The sequence below is a fragment of the Aquarana catesbeiana genome, linkage group LG13 (genome assembly GCF_042186555.1).
Source record: "Aquarana catesbeiana isolate 2022-GZ linkage group LG13, ASM4218655v1, whole genome shotgun sequence".
Taxonomy (NCBI): domain Eukaryota; kingdom Metazoa; phylum Chordata; class Amphibia; order Anura; family Ranidae; genus Aquarana; species Aquarana catesbeiana.
The window spans coordinates 159,781,903-159,801,943 of NC_133336.1; the positions used below are offsets into that span (position 1 = coordinate 159,781,903).

At 41.4% G+C, this 20,041-nt stretch overlaps 1 protein-coding gene across 1 annotated transcript in view; it reads right to left on the minus strand.

Annotated features, from left to right (window-relative positions):
• The window catches only part of PALS1 (protein associated with LIN7 1, MAGUK p55 family member), a 282,364-nt gene that overhangs the window by 28,444 nt on the left and 233,879 nt on the right, over positions 1–20,041 (minus strand). Inside the window, exon 13 of the mRNA XM_073608605.1 lies at positions 181–291. Coding sequence (XP_073464706.1) covers positions 181–291 — 111 coding nt within the window. The remainder of the gene's footprint in view (positions 1–180; positions 292–20,041) is intronic.

Genomic DNA, 20,041 nt, shown 5'->3' on the forward strand with positions numbered 1-20,041 from the left:
CTATTATTTCCATTTTGGAACAAACATGATGCAAAGTCTGCATCAGAAACCCACCATAAGCATTTTACTAAGAGCAAATAAATTCTATTAAATATAACGTATTTTTCTGCTGTTATCTTTTAATAAAACCAGGTTGCTCCATTTCATATGCAGCACTGAAAAGTCTTAGTTAAGACTTACCTTTGGATTTCTGCCTTCCTTAGCGAGTAATGCGCGCAATCTCTCCTGGGAAGGTGGAGCAATAAATATAATATATGGCTTTAAATCTGAATTACGCAATGATTTCAAAGCCTGAAAAAAAAAAAAAAAAAAAATATAAACATTAATGGGAAACTATAATGTTTGGGGTCAATTTTATGTGTTTTTAAAGCTGAACCTCTGGTAGAATATTTATTAGATGTGTATAAAGGTGATTCCATAACTTCGAAGAATATCTTCTTGTTTGTATATAAAGTCATCCAGGCAGTGAGAAACCAGGGCTTCCCCAGATACAGTTAAAGCCCTCTAATTCCTTGATATCCAGTTTATAAGAATGGTGGCTGCTATTTTTCCAGCCACCGCTCTTATACATTTCCCACTGTAGTAATTTAAAAAGGGAGTAGTGCATTAAAGGAGGTTCATTCTGCATTCCCGTGACCCATTTTCAGACGTTTAGTCTCAGGAAAGATCCTGACCATATGGTTGGGATCCACCCAGAAGTGTGGACTGGCACCTAGCCCAGCCTTTCAGGGATCCGCTGAGAGTCTGTGCCAGCCCCTCCCACTCCCTTCATAGTCCAGCGCTCCAGTGAGCTCTGGAGGAGCAGAGAGCCGGAGACTGACAGTCATGGCTCTTTGCTCAAAGCAGAGGGCAGAATTGAGCGATTAGTGGTCCATACTCCTCTTTTAAATACATAGCAGCTCACTGTAGTGGATGAACCCAGAAGTCTCATACTTGCAGTGAAATCGCTCACCGTACATAGTTTGACCGGCCAGGAGACTTCTGGTCTGTCACAATTCCTATGACCGTACACTTTGACTGACTGGCCAGGAGTCTCCTGGTCTGTCATGGTTCCTGTGGCCACACCCACATGCCACCTTTTGTGTATACAATTTCCACAGCATGATGGGAATTGTAGCCACAATAAGTGGCAGTGAGCTAGTTAATGAGATCTCCACTTCTGTGAGTGTACCAGGTCTTTGTGGATAATTTACAGCAATGGCTTAAACGGTTTTAAAACCGTGAGTTTATATACAGAGATGCATTATAAAAATAAAAAAGCGCAAACATTTTGCTTTGCTAATGGGTCAGGGCCATAGGATAGCTTCTATTACAATCCCAGAGTTCACTTTTATCTGTTCTTCTATTTTTATACATACAATCTTTGCTGTGCAAATTTAAAAAAAACAAAAAAGTTCCACTTGTTAATTTCAAACAGGACTTTTCAACAGATTAGCTAAAAATGAACACACAAAAATACGGTGCATCCGGAAAGCATTCACAGCGCTTCACTTTTTTTCACATCTTGTTATGTTACAGCCTTATTCCAAAATGGAATAAATTCATTATTTTCCATAATTCTACAAACAATACCCCATCATAATGACAACGTGAAAGAAAATTGTTTGAAATCTTTGCAAATTTACTAAACTATGAAAAAAAAAAAAAATCACATGTACATAAGTATTCACAGCCTTTGCCATGACACTGAAAATTGAGCTCAGGTGCATTCTGTTTCCACTGATCATCTTTGAGCTGTTTTTACAACTTGGAGTCCAACTGTGGTAAATTGAGTTGATTGGACACGATTTGGAAAGGCACACGCCTGTCTATATAAGGTCCCACAGTTAATCGTGCATGTCAAAGCACAAACCTAGCCACGAAGTCCAAGGAATTGTATGTAGACCTCCGAGACAGGATTGTTTTGATGCACAGGTCTGGGGAAGGGTACAGAAACATATCTGCAGCAGGTCCCAATGTGCACAGTGGCCTCCATCATCAGTAAATGTAAGAAGTTTGGAACCACCAGGACTCTTGCTAGAGCGGGCCACCCAGCCAAACTAAACGATCGGAGAAGGGCCTTAGTCAGGGAGGTGACCAAAAACCCAATGGTCACTTGGACAGAGCTCCAGCGTTTCTCTGTGGAGAGAAGAGAACCTTCAAGAAGAACAACCATCTCTGCAGCACTCCACTAATCAGGCCTGTATGGTAGAGAGGCTAGACAGAAGGCACAGGACAGCCCGCCTGGAGTTTGCCAAAAGGCACCTGAAGGACTCTCAGACCATGAGAAACAAAATTCTCTGGTCTGATAAAACAAAGACTGAACTCTTTGGCCTGAATGGCAAGCGTCCTGTCTGGAGGAAACCAGGCACAGCTTATCACCTGGCCAATACCATCCCTACAGAGAAGCATGGTGGTGGCAACATCATGCTCTGGAGAGGTTTTATTAGCGGCAGGAGCTGGGAGAATAGTCAGGAGGGAAAGATGAATGCAGCAATGTACAGAGACATTCTTGATGAAAACCTGCTCCAGAGCGCTCTGGACCTCAGACTGGGGTGAAGGTTCATCTTCCAACAGGACGACGACACTAAGCACACAGCCAAGATAACAAAGGAGTGGCTACAGGACAACTGTGAATGTCCTTGAGTGACCCAGCCAGAGCCCAGACTTGAACCCGATTGAACATCTCTGGAGAGATCTGAAAATGTCTGTGCACTGACGCTCCTCATCCAACCTGATGCCGATTGAGAGGTCCTGCAAAGAAGAATGGGAGAAATTGCCCAAAAAATAGGTGTGCCAAGCTTGTAGCATCATACTCAAAAAGACTTGAGGCTGTACTTGGTGCCAAAGGTGCTTCAACAAAATATTGAGCAAAGGCTGTGAATACAGTGCCTTGAAAAAGTATTCATACCCCTTCAAATTTTCCATGTTTTGTCATGTTACAACCAAAAATGTAAATTTATTGGGATTTTATGTGATAGACCATCACAAAGTGACACATAATTGTGAAGTGGAAGGAAAATGATAAAAGCATGGTGTGCATTTGTATTTAGCCCCCTTTACTCTGATACCCCTAACTTTAATCTAGTGGAACCAATTGCCTTCAGAAGTCACCTAATTAGCAATTAGAGTCCACCTGTGTGTAAAAACACTTCGAACCACGTATTTTACTTCTAGCTCCACTAATAAAAAATACAAGATCAAAGACCAAAGGATTGATCTACTTCCTAAGGTGTACCTGCGGTTACCAGTATGCAGGCAGAACTACACGAGCATTGAATGTCTGTATAGGTGAACATCTGGCCAACATACGTAAAGTTTTGGAGAACACAGTCTCTCCAAGCATTTTGCCCACAGACACAATATAGAGACCCTTCTTCTCTAGAAGTAGTCACAATTGAAAAATACACTCCACAGTGGCAGGGGAGTGATCTGAGGAGACAAATATCAAGACGTGAAACCCACTGGATTTTTGACCTGCAAACTTTTCATCCTTAGGGTCTCAACGTCGAGTAAGATATTAATTATTTTATTAATAGTTGACATTTCTTCTCTCACTTCGTGCCTTCATTACATTTCTTTACATACTGCTCATATTTCTTTTTATGGATTATATTTATAAAGTTGTCACACATTTACATTTGTCCAAGGGTTTTTGACTTCCTTATATAGGGTGTAGTTACACTTGTGTGAAATAAATGGGTATTTTTATAATGGTATTATTGCACTAATTGATTTAGATAGTAGTAAATCATGTGACCAATTGATTTTATTAAATATCTTTATTTTTTAAAATATTTTTTCATTAAAATGAATGTCCTTTTTGTACATCTAATATCTTTCATAATGTGATGAGTTCTATTTATCCAGCTTTTTGTGAGGTGGCCCCAGGTCAACATGTTTTGCATTTGCCAAACAGGCGTCGGAGACAGGAGTTGACGTTCCCATGTTCCGGACCCGCTGGTGCACCCTGCGGTCAGATTTTCTCTCTACCACTAGATTATATTTTTTATCTTGTAAGTGAAATATTTTTAGCGTGAGAGAGTGAAAGAGTGTGGATATACTGCATGATGAGCCTTCCTCTTTTTTACATATAATACTTTTACCACAACCCAAATGAAAGGGAGAGCTGACTCGTGGTTTGCAACGAGCTCTGATACATGTGTGGAGGCTCGGACACTGACCATCGAGCATATGATCCATTCCAGTCTAATGCTGTTGTGAGAACGAGATTTGGCTGTTCACAGGATATCCCCTCATCTTTGGGACTGATTTCTGATAGCAGACAGCGCAATCTTTTTTCACATTTACACTTTGGTGGGTACCAACTACCTGATAGTCAGTAGCTCTGAGTGGGAGCCGTTACATTTAGCATTTTAAGAGTGTTCTCTTCAGGGACCTTAGAGTAAACAAGTTATTACAGCTACTGGAGTCAACTTTGACATATTTGAACACTTTAATCATACCCCCTCTTAAACACTTCTTCTCCAGAGTGCATAACCGTAACCTATGTAATTGATCCTCATAGCCGAGGTCCTCCATCCCCTTTATTAAAGTGGTTGTAAAGGCACAAGGTTTTTTACCTTCATGCATCCTATGCATGGAGGTAATAAAATCTGTGTGCAGCAGCCCCTAAACTTACCTGAGCCCCCTTCTTGATCCAGCGATGTCCAGGAGAGCCCTGCCTCTCTGGAGACTCACACTCCTGATTGCCTCCTGCTGCAGTCAATCACAGCTAATGAGCCAATCAGGAGATGGAGGGGGCGGGGCCGAGCTATGGTCCGTGTGTGAATGGACACAGAGAAGCGGCTCAGCTCGGGTGCCCCCATAGCAAGCGGCATGCTGTGGGGCACCCGGCCGGAGAGAAGGACCAGGAATGCTGACGTGGGACCCAAGAAGAGGAGGATCCTGGCTGCTCTGCGCAAAACCACTGCACAGAGCAGGTAAACCATAACATGTTTGTTATTTTTTTTTTTTTTTTTTAATAAAAAGCAAGACTTTAATATCTCTAATTTAACACTTTTCCTGAGGCTTGGTGGCCAAATCAAAACTGCATATTCAAGGAGCAGAATTATCGATTTATCTTTCGAATATATGTCCTTTTTAACGCATAATAGTAATTTGCTAGCTTCTTTTAGCTGTGGCTTGGCATTGAATGCTATAGCTAATCTACAAGCACCTCCAGATCCCTTTCCATCACCAATTTTCCCAGGGAAGCACAAGGTCTTCCTGTAATGATGCTATCAAAGTTATTTCCCTGCATATATTTGGTATCGTCAGCAAACACTAAAATTGAGCTTTTAATGTCAACCTCTGTACCATTAATAAACAAATCAAGCAGCATTGGGGCGCACCACTTAAAACCTAACACCATTCAGATTATCAATCATTACTCTTTGGACCCAATTCCAACAGAACTTTATAGATTAAAAGTTTATATCGTACAGTATTAAATGTTTTGGATAAACTATGTCCACTGGACTTCCACCATCCAATTTCTCAATTACTTCCTGACATAGTTACACAGCAGCAAATTCCCCAATGAATTTAATAGATTAGTCTGTCATGAACATTTTTTTTTTTTTAATAAACCCATGCTTGTTGTCACTTATACCTTAGTTGAAAAATGTTGCTTTGCGTACTGGAACCTGCTTAGGCATTCAACTTGACTTGTAGGTAGCTGCATTGTGCTATACAAGTCCAGGGCTGTGCTCTATTCCTATTCTCAAACCCTGAAGACCCCTCCGGGGCTATGCCTACCATAACAGGAGAAGCCTGAACCCATTTAAGGACCAGTGTTGATCCGGTTATTGGACCATTACTGCAGCCATAAGTATGAGATTTTAATATCTCACCTACTTGCAATACGCCTATTAGAGTCTCCTGAATAGTGTTTGTTAATTGATTCACTTGTTAAGCATTTAAACGTTCAAACAAAGGTAAAATTACTAATTCACAATTTCAATGATGGCAATCTACCATTCAGAACCTAGTCACAGGTAGATGACCAGGTGTGGGACCACACACACACTGTTACCACCACCGTCTACCCAGAGCACTCTATAAAAAAAAAAAAGAAAAATAGAAAAAAAGGATACTCAGGCACTTTCTCCCTCCCACCCTTTTTCCATGAGGACTGCTTCAATCTGCTGATTGTGGATGCAATGCTTTAAAGGCTGCAATGTAAAAAAATAAAAATAAATAATAAATGCACATACCTGCAAAAATATGTGCATTTATTATTTTTATTTTTGGTGAACTTTTCCTGTAAGAGCACTCTAATTGAACAGAAGGATAGCAATCTTCTGAGCTTAAAGAGGAGCTCCAGTTGTTTCTGTTTATTAAAATTCAGCAGCTATAAACGTGTAGCTGCTGACTTTTAATAAACACACACTCACCTGTCCCAGGATCCAGCGATGTGGTCACTCGAACCGTCGCTTCTCTCCCTCTCCCCGGCATTTCAACTGTGGGCACCCAGCTGTGACAGCTTGCGGCTTCACAGCCAGGTGCGCACTGCGTATATGCAAGTCACGCTGTTCCTGCTGAATGGTCAGGTTCTGGGACCTGTGATGTGTCCCAGAAAACTGCAGGAAAGGAGGGGGAGAGAATAACTTCCACTCGGATTGCCTAGGCGATCCGAGCAGAAGTGGGAGCGAGTACCTGTCAAAAGTAGGTACCCCGCCCCCCCCCCCCAAAAAAGACATGCCAAATGTGGCAGGGGAGTGCTTAAAGCGGATCTTCCCCTTTTGGTTTGAACTCTGCTTTAACCACAAAGTAAGGCATAGCAGGCAGGGCCGGTGCTACCACTAGGCAAACTGGGAGGTGCCTAGGGCGCTCGGCCACTGGTGTTCCTACTCTCTTCTCTCTGCAGCAAGCAACTAAGTCTCAGCATCAGCAGGCAGTCACCGCTCCGTTTGCACATAGTGTTAGAGGTGCATCGGCAGCAGAGGACTGTGTCCTGACTCCCGAATGAATGGAAGCAAGCAAACATTCATTGATGGGGGCTGGTGAGGCTGCATTTGACGGTGCTTCATTAAAAAGGTGGGGTTTAGATGGGCAGGGAAACAAGGGGTGGAGCCGGGGGTGGCGGCAACATTAGGTTTTGCCTAAGGTGTCAAAAAACCTTGCACCAGCCCTGATAGCAGGTGCTAGTTACAAACATTTAAAATATTATTTAAACCAGAGATTTGTTTTAAAGTAAACTGATCACAAACCCCACAAAAAGTAAAAAAACCCACAGCAGGGAGACCTGGGAATAAGTGAAAGCAGATTTGCATATAATGCAAGTTACCAATCACATGTTCAAAAGTAACCCCAGGATTATGCATCTTTGCATTATATGCTCAATTTGAATTACCCAGGTTTGTAAAAAGGTTTACTTTCCAGTTAATGAGCATTTTCTCTTAGAACTGTTGTGGAATGTTTTGCCATCAGCATTCTTGGACAGCTCTTCCTCTTCATTAATTGAGAAAACTGCCACAGGTTAGCTGACATAAGCCTAGTTTGAGGGATATAATACTCTTCAAGTGGGAGGCTAAATCTCTGACTTTCAAAATAAACATCCTGCTTATAATACAAACTTATACCTCGTTCAGGCTGTGGGTTGACCAGGGATGATTCACGTTTAATTAAAAGACATTTAACTTTACAAAAGGAATCTGGAATGTTATGATATACCGAGAAGCTGCAATTATTTAGCTTAACTGTATCATACATGCAAAAATTCCCATTCTGCAAGAAAATGCAATTCACATTTTATTTCATACACTATAACATTTAAACTAGCTTTCATTGTTTGAGAAATATTTTCCTACATAATCAAAATGTATAAATCCTGAATTATTGCAAACATATAATTTTGATGAAAGTGACCAAACTAACAATTCTACAAAAGTATAGGCATCTTGTGGAGCAGCAAGTAAACTTCACAAAGAATTAAAATTGAAACTTTTTGCTGTTATGGATAATGTGGAAAAGGATTAGAACCCCTGTCTATTTTTTTTAATGTTATTCGGGACTCTATTAGAGAGATGTTTCCTCATTTACTATCTTGGTTATAACAGTCCCACCAGACAAAGTGGGAGAAAATCTGCAACACCACCACAAACAGAAATAAAAAGGTTTTTTTATCAGTGGAGTAGGGGGGAGGTAAAAGTGAAACCAATGTTACTGTGAAATTAAGAAAATATTTCTAAAGTAAATGCATGATAGTGACATATCCTCCCAACTCCCCCCCCCAAACGACATGCAAAATAAATGAAAAAGGACTTGGCTGGACATACATACACTCTGATACTTAAATCCATTTCTGAACACTTGAGAAGCCTATGGATCAAAGTTGCACACTATGCAGAGGACCCTTGGCTCCTGTTCTTTTGAAACCGTTGAACCGTAGAGGAACCTGCTCCAGGCTGGGTGGGGCTTTACATACAAGTCAGGAAGAAGTGGAATTCCTTAATAGTGTTCTTGAGACATGGGCCACATTATACACGGTTTGAATTTACATATTTGTTGGACATTTCTCCTTTCTTTTTAATGCTATTAAAATCCTACTCTGGCTTGCAAAACTTATATTCCCTTCAATGTCTCTCCCAGCATCACAAGTTAACCACTTGCTGACCACGCTATAGCACAGGCATCACTAAATGACGGATCGCGGTCCGAACCCGGACAGAATGACAGTCCTATCCGGACCATGGCTCTGCCACACAGCAGCCTGGGTGTCCTCTCCCAGCGATAACCTCCTTCCCCCGCCCTTGTTGCTGGCAGACAGAAGGCACGGCACGCTGGGCCTGCCCAACCCCCCCAGGCCGACACGGGGCGGTCCCAGCAACCAATCACTTGCACTCCAACAAGGAAAACCAATCACCCACCCCGTCTAGACATGCCACACCCCCCCCGCCCACCAACCACAGTGTAAGGTAGTATTGGAAACGTTTTAGACAAGCTACGTGAAACTAACTGGTTAACAAGAAGGGGGGGGGGGGGGGTTTCAATTTACATATCTGTTGGACATTTCTCCTTTCTTTTTCATTTTATGACAATCCTGCTCTGGCTTGCAAAACTTATATTTCCATCAATGTCTCTCCAAGCATCATAAGTTAACCACTTGCTGACCACGCTATAGCGCAGGCATCACTAAATGGCGGATTGCGGTCCGAACCCGGACCGAATGACAGTCCTATTCAGAACGCGGCTCTGCCACACAGCAGCCTGGGTGTCCTCTCCCAGCGATAACCTCCTTCCCCCGCCGTTGTCGCTGGCAGACAGAAGGCACGGCGGGCCTGCCAAACCCCCCCAGGCAACCAATTGCCAGCGCCCCAACAGGGAAAACCAATCACCCACCCCCCGTCTAGACACACCACACCCCCTGCCCACAGTGCAAGGTAGTATTGGAAACGTTTTAGACAAGCTATGTGAAACTAACTGGTTAACAAGAAAAGGGGAGGTGGCTGTAAAGGGGACTGGAATACAAGAAAGGGGGGCTGTGGAGGGCACTGGTATAAAAGAAAGGGGGAGCTGAGAAGGTGACTGGTATTCAAGGGGGGCTGTGAAGGGCACTGGTATACAAGAAAAGGGGGGGGAGCTGTGAAGGGGACTTGTATACAAGGGGGAGGCTATGAAGGGACTGGTATGCAAGAAGCAGGGCTGTAAAAGGTACTGTTATACAAGAACCAGGGGGCTGTGAAGGGGACTGGGAAGCAAGGATAGGGGGGGCTGTGAAGGGGACTGGGAAGCAAGGATAGGGGGGGCTGTGAAGGGGACTGGTAAGCAAGGATAGGGGGGGCTGTGAAGGGGACTGGGAAGCAAGGAGGTGCTGTGAAGGGACTGGTATATAAGAAAGGGGGTAGCTGTGAAGGGCACTAGTATACAAGAAAGGGGGATGTATAGGGGGTCTGTATTGTAAAGGGGATTGCTGTGATGTAAAGAGAGGACTGTAAAGTAAGGAGGGACTGTATGGTAAAGGGGGTGCTATAATGTAAAGGGAGGCTGTGATGTAAAGCAGGTGCTGTGACATAAAGGGGGGCTGTGATGTTAAGGGGGTGATGTAATGTAAAAGAGGCTGTATTGTAAGGAGGGGGGGTGCTGTAATATAAAGAAGGGCACTGTGATGTAAAGAGGAAGTTTCTTCAATGTAAAAAGGGGGCGCTGTCGTGTAAAGGGGAGACTGTGATGAGAAAAGGGTTGTGATATAAGGGAGGGGGATTGTGATGTAAAGGGGAAACTGCAATGTACGGTAGAGGAGGGACTGTAGTATGAAAGATCTGGGTCCTACCACAAATAGGAGACTTGGACCCCTGCTGAAACAAAAATTTTACTGACCGAACCTCTGTGAATTTTAATTCCATACCCCTCATACCCCTGCTATAGCACTTTTACTGCTACAGGGCGGCAGCTGTGCGCAGGATCATGTGTATATACATGTGATCCTGAACCTTCCGCCTGCAGGGGGTGCTTCTGCTGTGATAATTAATAGCAGAAGCCGATCTACAGGTCACGGGGACTAGATGTCCTCCGGGATCCGCCGATCGTTAGTAAAACACACAGAACTGAGATATGCCATCAGATACGTAAATAAGGCTCATCTCAGTTCTGACAGCAGGGGAGGGGCCAATTCTGTCTCTACAATGCATAGACTAGAATCAATCTCTTTCCCTAGTGAAAGCACCACACTGCACACAAAAATCACTGGCTAGGCACACAGTTAACCATTTGATTGCCCTAGATGTTTAATCCCCCTCCCAGCAAGTGTCATTAGTACAGTGACAGTGTATATTTTTAGCACTGATCACTGTATTAGTGTCACTGGTTCCCACAAAGTGTCAGTGTCTGATAGTCCGCCGCAATATCACAATCCCGCTATATGTCACCAATTGCCGCCATTACTAGTATTTTATTTGGGCACAGCGTTGCATGACCGTGTAATTGTCAGTTAAAGTAACACAGTGCCGTATGGCAGTTCTAGTGAAAAGAAAGTTGGATTTCAGCTTTAATAGGTTCAGCTCTTGATAGGATTTGCTATACTCTTGTTGACTTTCAGATAGCACTTTAAGCTACATAATCTGAGATGTTGTCATGCAAGCTGTTCTTGTTATGAGCTCTATGTACGTAAGGGCTATCGTTGTTATTCATGCATATTCCCTTTATTTGTTTTGGTCATTTTCTAATGATCTCTTATGTGTAGCTATGTGACAGTTTTTATTCTGTGGAAACTATTATTATGCACTCTCTTAAAATGCTCAAAAACTCAAAAAAATTTTGAAATCTGTGCTCAGGTATCGGGATTAAGTAGTAGCAGACAGGTAATTATTTAGGACCTGTAGCACTATTCATTTCAATAATGCAATGCTGTACCTCACTTAATGCAGCGTGCCAGAAGAAAATCCTCTAAACATCGGGTGTGCAGGTTTTTCTTTTATACTGAAGTGTACCGCAATGAACACCATATGTGTTGGTTCACTGCCGTGCAGGTGCACTGCCTGCTACTGTAATAGTGTAAGAAATGTCTTTCCTTGTCAAAAGAAGTTTATTGAGTATACAATGTTATAAAGATACATAAAGTAAGTTTACAAGGATCTATAAAGTAAGCTCATTGTTTTACAGTAGGGTTTCTATAGGTAAATATAATGAAATTTCAAATATTAAACATTGGGTTTACGTAAACCTAAATTAAAGATATATATCATTTCCTTAGTTACTTTTGTAGGTATTTAAATGATTTATACCTACTATACATATTGTTTACAAGTAGAGTGTATATAGGTCAAATAAATTCTGATAATGAGCTTTAATCGTAAGGTGGAGAAAAGGAAAGAAAAAGAAGAAAAAGGGTTGAAAGGTAGAGGTATGGTCCACAAGGTTGTCCCGCCCGTCAGTTTATTATTCTTTTTAGTTCTCTTTGAAGCCTTAGAATGGGTGTCTCTGTAAGTCATTTAATCTGTTACCATGGCAACAGGACAGAGTCATTGAAGTTTGACAGGAACTGTTGTTTTATCCAAGGATGCCAAAGTTTTTCAAATTTTGGAATTTGATTTTGATCGATGGCTACCATCTTAGCATGGGACACTGTATTATTCATTTTGTGAATTGTTTCTGCTAGTACCAATGTAGGAGATTTCCATGCCTTGGCCACTGTTTGTTTTGCAGCCGTTATTAGTTGGATCATAAGTTTGAATTGAGAGAGTGTTAACCATTCCGGTTTTAGATTAAGTAAAGTTAAATATGGATCTGGTTGTATTATTTTTTTAAATATTTTAGATGCAATCACGAAGACTTCCTTCCAGAAGGTTTGGATTACTGGGCACGTCCACCATATGTGTAAATATGTGCCTATTTCTGGGCATCCTCGAAAACAAAGAGCTGAGGTATTAGGTGAATATTTTGCCACTCTAGCGGGTACAAGGTACCAGCGAGTTAGGACTTTATAATTTGTCTCCAGTGCTAAGATGTTGGGTGAAGATGACTTAGATGTGAGCCATATGTTAGACCAGTCCGTGTCTTCTAAAGTTCGTCCCAGGTCCTATTCCCACCTCTGAATGTAAGAGGGTCTATTAAGATTTGCTACTCCATATAATTGATTATAAAGTGATGAAATTGTACCTTTAGCAAATGGATCTTTTGTACAGATTGATTCAAAAATGGATAATTGGGATAATGGTGTATCCCCCTTTAGGAATGGTGTATAGAAATTTTTGATTTGGAGATATCTAAATATCTCAGAGTTTGGTAGATCATATTTTTCTCTAAGCTAAGGGAATGAAAGGAATGATTTAGATGCTATGAAGTCATTTAATGTCTGAATGCCTGATGTTGTCCAAGCTTTAAAAGAATTTGGGTAGATCCATGCCGGATAAAAGGCCGGATTTCTGATAAAAGAAAGGAGAGGATTGTGTGGAGATTGTAACTGATATTTGGTTTTTAGTTTATCCCAGAGAGATAAGAAGTGTTTAGTTATGGGATTATGAATTTTAAAGCGGTCTTTAGGATCAAGCCATAATAAATTTGATATTAATAGAGGGTCATTTTCTGAAGCCTCTATAAATACCCATAATGGGATTTCCTGTTTTGCATGGTATTTGGACAGACTGGCCAAATGTGCTGCTCTGTAGTAGTTAGTAAAATTAGGGTATCCCAGGCCTCCTTTATTTTTGGGAAGATGTAGTGTGTGTATAGGTATACGTGGTTTAGAAGAGCCCCATATAAACGAAGTTGCTCTTTTTTGTACTATTCTCAAAAAATAGGAAGGAATTGGAATAGGGAGGACTCTGAATAGATAAAGCAATTTGGGTAGAATAGTCATTTTGATTGCATTAATCTTCCCTATCCAGGATAAAGGAAGTTGCGACCATTGTTTTATTAGATTTGTGATCTGTCCTAATACAGGAGGATAATTGGTTGAGAATAAGTCAGAATGAGATGCTGTTAAATGAATTCCAAGATATGGGATTGATTTTTCTGCCCATGTGAATGGGAGTGCAGCCCTAGCCAGGATCAATTCCATGTTTGTGAGTGAAATATTAAGCATTAGGCATTTCTTAGGAATAATCATAAGGCCGGATAGGGCTGCAAATCCATCAAGAGCTGGTATTAAGTTAGGACCAGAGACCTGTGGTGATGATAGAAAAAGTAATATATCGTCTGCAAATATACATAATTTGTGTGTAATACCTCCTACTTCAATGCCAGTTATAGTTTGGTTTGTTCTGATGTATTGGGCCATGGGTTCGAGTATAAGGGCAAATAATAAGGGAGATAATGGGCAACCCTGTCGGGTACCTCTTTCGATATTAAAGGCTTCAGATTTGTATCCAGCATATTTTATATAGGCTTTGGGTTTATTATATAATGCTTTGATCCATGTTAAAAAGTGGGGTCCAAAACCCCATTTTTGTAATGAATATTGCATATATCGCCAGGATACTGTGTCAAATGCCCTCTTAATATCGAGAGATAGAAAACATAAAGGGATTTTCCGTTTTTTAGCAATATGTGCCACTAACACTGCCCTGCGTATATTATCGCCTGCCTGTCTATTTGGCATGAAGCCTACTTGATCTCTATGTATTAATTTTCCTATAATGCTATTAAGGCGTTTTGCTATTATTTTTGCTAATAATTTAATATCGAGGTTTAACAGAGAGATAGGCCGATAATTCACACAGGAAGTATCATCAGAAAGGGGTTTTGGGATCATACAAACAATTGCCATTAGTGTTTCTTGCCGAAAAGAATGTCCATCTAGAAGTTTGCTAAACGTTTCAGTGAGAATGGGAGAGAATATTTCTGAGAATGTTTTATAGTATAAAGCCGAGTAGCCGTCTGGGCCTGGTCTTTTGTTAAGTTTTAGGTCTTTTATGGCGTTAGCAACTTCATCTATAGTTATAGGCTCATCCAAACTGCTTTTTTGATTCTGAGATAACTCAGGTAAGGTTATTTTTGAGAAGAAGGATTCAGCCTCTGTAGGATTAAATTCATTGTTTGTCTTATATAAAGTTGCGAGATGTGAGTGAAATTTATGGACTATTTTAACTGGATTACAAGTGTAAACATTTTTTGATAATTTCAAACGTATTGGTTTGAAAGATTTGTTAGTTGAATTAAATGCCCGAGCCAAATATGTACCTGGTTTGTTTGTACTCATGTAGAAATTGTGTTTGGAGCGTTTGAGGGATTTATCAACTGACTCAGTGAGAAATAGATCGTATTCCAATCTAGATTTTTCCAGATGAGATTTTGTACTCTGAGATGGATTATCTTGAAATGATATGTAGGCTGCATTAAAATTGAGTTCTAGTTTTTTTGCTAGATTTTTGCATTCCCGTTTAAATAGTGCCATTTGTCTTTGTATTGTACCACGCAAGACAGGCTTATGAGCTTCCCACAGTGTTATTGGGGAGATGTCTGTTGTATTATTAATTGATATGTATTCATTTAAAGCTTGTTCAATGGCCATCTGATGTAGTGGGTGTTTGAGCATTATGTCCGGTAAGTACCACGTTGGGTCATGCGCTTTTGGTATGGCTGAGGCTATAGTTGTGTATACTGCATTATGGTCAGACCACGGAATCGGAATTATATCTGATGCAATAATTTCTGGTATCATTCCTATTGTTAGAAAAATATGATCTATTCTGGTGAAGGTTTGATGAGGGTGCGAGAAATAAGTGAATTTCTTTTTCATTGGGTTACTTTCTCTCCACGAATCTACCAGATTGTATTTGGAAAGAAGTTGAGAAAAAGGTAATCTAGAGGTTATTTTGGATGGTGTAAAAGGTGATTTATCTAGAAATGGGAGGAGGACCTGGTTCGAATCCCCACACATTATCACCGTGATTGCTGTATCCATTATATAACCCATGAGTATCAGGTATCTACCTTCTGGGTCTTTAATTTCTGATGATAAGGTGAATGGTGTGGATCGGTGAAATGCAATTAGAGTTCCCCTTTGCTTGGTACAGGCAGAAGCCATGTAAATTTGTTGATAAAAAGGAGAAATATATTTTGGAGTAGAATCTTTGGTGAAGTGTGTTTCTTGGAGGCATACTATGTGAGCCTTCTTGTTATGGAAAGTACGGAAGGCTTCACACTGGGGCGACTTAGCCGCCTGACAAGTCGCCTCCCGTTCTGTACAATGGAACCGTTCTAATCGGAGCGACGCAAGTCGCTCCGACTTAGAAGAAAGGTTCCTGTACTACTTTGGGGGCGACTTGCATAGACTTCTATACAGAAGTCGTCTTGCAAGTCGCCGCGGCAGTCGTGTGCAGGTCGCCTCGGTGAGGCAACCTGCAAGTCGTGCCGCTTCTAATGTGAACCGGCGCTTAATAAGATTTACCAATTGTTAGCACAGCATGAAGATCTAATCAGCCCATTAAAGGTCAGCTTTATCTCAGTTTATTATGGGTTCGAAGTAAGATATCTTGGTTTTATATTCATGGTTATGTAGAGGACCTAGTGGCTCCTTGAGTGCATAGAAATGGATTTTAAGATCACAAAACAATACTTGCAGGTATCGTCAGGTGACAAGGTTTTTTTTTTTAGCTTAGTCACTTTTGGTAAACCAATAAAATATATCTAAACCTAAGAACAAAAAAAGTTTCATATTGCAGCTTACCAGTTCTTAGATGCTGCATTTACATTTATTACATTTTTTCAATCCAAATATATTTTCTGCAATTACAGAAAAATATCTGTTAATCCTGATGGAAATCCAGTATCCTTGTACTTATTGTGTACTGAAATCTCAAAAAGTTTTATTAGATTTCCCAGACATCTTCTGTGAGCTACAAAACTCCACCTTCCCATGTAATGGAGATGAGGAGAAAGAGGGGTGCTTTAGTCTAAAGCAGGGTAGCAGCCTAGGACTTCAAAGCTGCTCCTCTGTAGATACAGTGCGGTGTGAGCACGCCATGTAAAACTAAAGGAAAAATGCAAAAAAAAAAAAAAAAAAAAAGAAGGAAGAATGCAGTCAAGATATCCAAGGCCAGGTAAGCTGCACAATACTTTTTTTTCTTCTTGGGTTTACCTGTGCTTTATGGAACTGTGGAAACAGTAAAACATTTTCAAAAATGGAAGGGCAAATCTATTGCTATTAGTGCACATTTCCTAAACAATATACACGATTGGTCATAATTTGTACAGTGCCTTGAAAAAGTAATTATACCCCTTGACATTTTCCACATTTTGTTATGTTTCAACCAAAAACGTAAATGTATTTATTGGGATTTTTTTCTGATAGGCCAAGACAAAGTGGCACATAATTGTGAAGCGAATTCACTACGGACACCTGGTGGATCCAGTGTCTAGGATCTTGCTACCCTTTGACAAACTCAGAGCTAAAACTCGAGCTTCCCCTTAGTGCCTTCTTTGGCTACCTCCAGATATGGCATTATGCACTCACCATCACCCCAACCCTCCAATTCTCTAAGCCATCCCCATTTGAATGTTCAGTCCTTTCTGCGTGGGGCCCGAAAGGACTAACCTCAGACATATCTAAACTCCTATACTCATATGATATGGTCACTAGGGGAAACAGATACATGCGTAGATGGGAGGAACGCCTCGTAGAGGAACTAACACCCGAACAATGGGCCACTATATGGAGATGGGCGGCCAAGAGCTCTATATGCACACTTTACAAGGAGAATTCATATAAGGTGCTCTTTCAGTGGTACCTAACTCCGTCATGCCTGCATGCTATATACCCATCGGATCGCTGCTGGAGGTGTCTCCAAGACCGGGGCACGCTATACCACATCTACTGGAGCTGTCTATCCCTCCAGCCCTACTGGCGCATGGTCCGGGACCTCCTCCACTGGCTATTTGAGGTAGGTATTCCTCTCTCCCCCAAGTTCTTCTTACTGGGTCTCCCTCCCCCCACACTACCCGGACTAGCCAAAAAGCTGGCAACATAAATATTAACGGCAGCCAGATGTCTAGTATACCTCCACTGGTAACATCAAAACCCCCCATCATTATCTGATCTTTACACCAGAATTAAGGATGTAGAGATTATGGAGTACATGACGGCCAGACTAACAGATCGAGTAGACAGACACACAGCGACATGGGAGCCGTGGCACAGGCGATTGGACCCCCCATGATTCCACGAGACTCCCTCCACCCTGTACACTGTCAATACCCGGAGCCCAGGAGAGACGCACCCGAATGATTGGGACCTTCCTATACCTTTCTCTCCTCCCCCGTTCTTTCTTTTCTCTTCTCCCCCCCCCCTCTGGAAAAACGGGCCAAGCAATTCTATGATATCTGCGGTTGGTCTGGTTGACAGAAGGACTAGCATTGCGATCGCCCCAGTGTTCGGTCTTCTCATTTTATGGAACGGTACTTTACTTAATTGACCCTGTGGACTTTATGTTAATCCAGTTTTATGTAGACCACTATGCCCTTTCCAGAGCTGTTTGTTATTATTACTGCTTTTTCATTACCTTTTTTCTCCCACAATGTTGTTTTAAACAATTGTATTGTTCACACTGAAACTGGACAATAAAAATTGTCAATTATAATAATTAAAAAAAAAAAAAAATTGTGAAGCGAAAGGAAATGATTTAACATTTTTCACAAATAAATATGTGAAAAGTGTGGCGTGCATTTGTATTCAGCCCCGAGTCAATACTTTGTAGAACCACCTTTCACTGCAATTACAGCTGCAAATCTTTTTGGGGAGGTCTATATCAGCTCTGCACATCTAGAGAGTGAAAATATTTTGCCCTTTCTTCTTTGCAAAATTGATCAAGCTCTGTCAGATTGGATGGAGAGTGTCTGTGTACAGCAATTTTCAAGTCTTGCCAGAGATTCTCAATTGGATTTAGGTCTGGACTTTGACTGGGCCATTCTAAACACATGAATATGCTTTGATCTAAACCATTCCATTGTAGCTCTGGCAGTACGTTTAGGGTCGTTGTCCTACTGCAAGATGAACCTTAGCCCCAGTCTCAAGTCTATCGCAGACTCCAACAGGTTTTCTTCTAAGACTGTCCAGTATTTGGCTCAATCCATCTTCCCATCAACTCTGACCAGCTTCCCTGTCCTTGCTGAAGAAAAGCATCCAGACAACATGATGCTGCCACTACCATGTTTCACGGTGGGGATGGTGTGTTCAGGGTGATGTGCAGTGTTCGTTTTTTGCTTTTAGGCCAAAATGTTCAATTTTGGTCTCATCTGACCAGAGCACCTTCTTCCACATGTTCGCTGTGTCCCCCACATAGTTTCTCGCAAACGGCTTTATGGCTTTCTTTCAACAATGGTTTTCCTTCCACTCTTCTATAAAGGCCAAATTTGCGGAGTGCCACGACTAATAGTTGTCCCGTGGACAGATTCTCCCACCTGAGCTGTGGATCTTTGCAGCTCCTCCAGAGTTACCATGGGCCTCTCGGCTGCTTCTCTAATTAATGATCTCCTTGCCCGGCCTGTCAGTTTAGGTTGATGGCCATGTTTTGGTAGGTTTGCAGTTGTGCCATACCCTTTCCATTTTGAGATGATGGATTGAACAGTGCTCCGTGAGATGTTCAAAGCTTGGGATATTTTTTTTTTTTTTATAACCTAACCCTGCTTTAAACTTCTCCACAACTTTATCCCTGACCTGTCTGGTGTGTTCCTTGGCCTTCATGATGCGGTTTGTGAACTAAGGTTCTCTAAAAAACCTCTGAGGGCTCCACAAAACAGCTGTATTTATACTGAGAAAAGAAATTATACACAGGTGGACTCTATTTACTAACGAGATGACTTCAGAAGACAATTGGTTCCACTAGATTTTAGTTAGGGATATCAGAGTAAAGGGGGCTGAATACAAATGCATGCCACACTTTTCAGACATTTATCCTAAAAACATTTTGAAAACCATTTATCATTTTACTTCCACTTCACAATTATGTGCCACTTTGTATTGGTCCATCACATAAAATCCCAATAAAATACATTTACGTTTTTGGTCGTAACATGACAAAATGTGGAAAATTCCAAGGGGACACTTTTTCAAGGCACTGTATATAGCCTTAAAGTGGATGTAAATGCAATGTCATCCTTTCTAAACTACTGCCATAAGGGTTATCTATAAGGATATACATGCTTCCTGCATGTATCTTTACCTGTCAAATGTCTCCTCTCTGTCTGTTATTAGACCCGAAAAACTGCATATTCTGTGGGTGGGTCTGTTGTCTAGAGCTCGGTGGGTGGAGTCGTGATGTCAGCAGACTCCCCGCTCACCTCTACACTCCCCTGTGTATTTCTAACACTGAACTTCTGCTATGATCTCTAACATCCAGTGAAAAGACAGGAAAGTAACCACATGACTTCAGCATGCCAAATCATGCTGAGGTGTGGAACAGCCAATTTTTGCAGAGCTGCTGAAGAAAGGAGTGGGGGAGGGAATTAAAAAATACTGCATGTGTCTTAGGCTGAAGCATGAGATGTAAATCACCTGTCACTCACAGCAAGGGGAAGTATTTGTTTTTCTAAGTTTGTCAAGAATTATCTCACTGAACAATAAAAGAAGATTGCTCAGAGATGGATTAACTCTGTGTGTCAAGACTAGGCTCAAATGATAGGA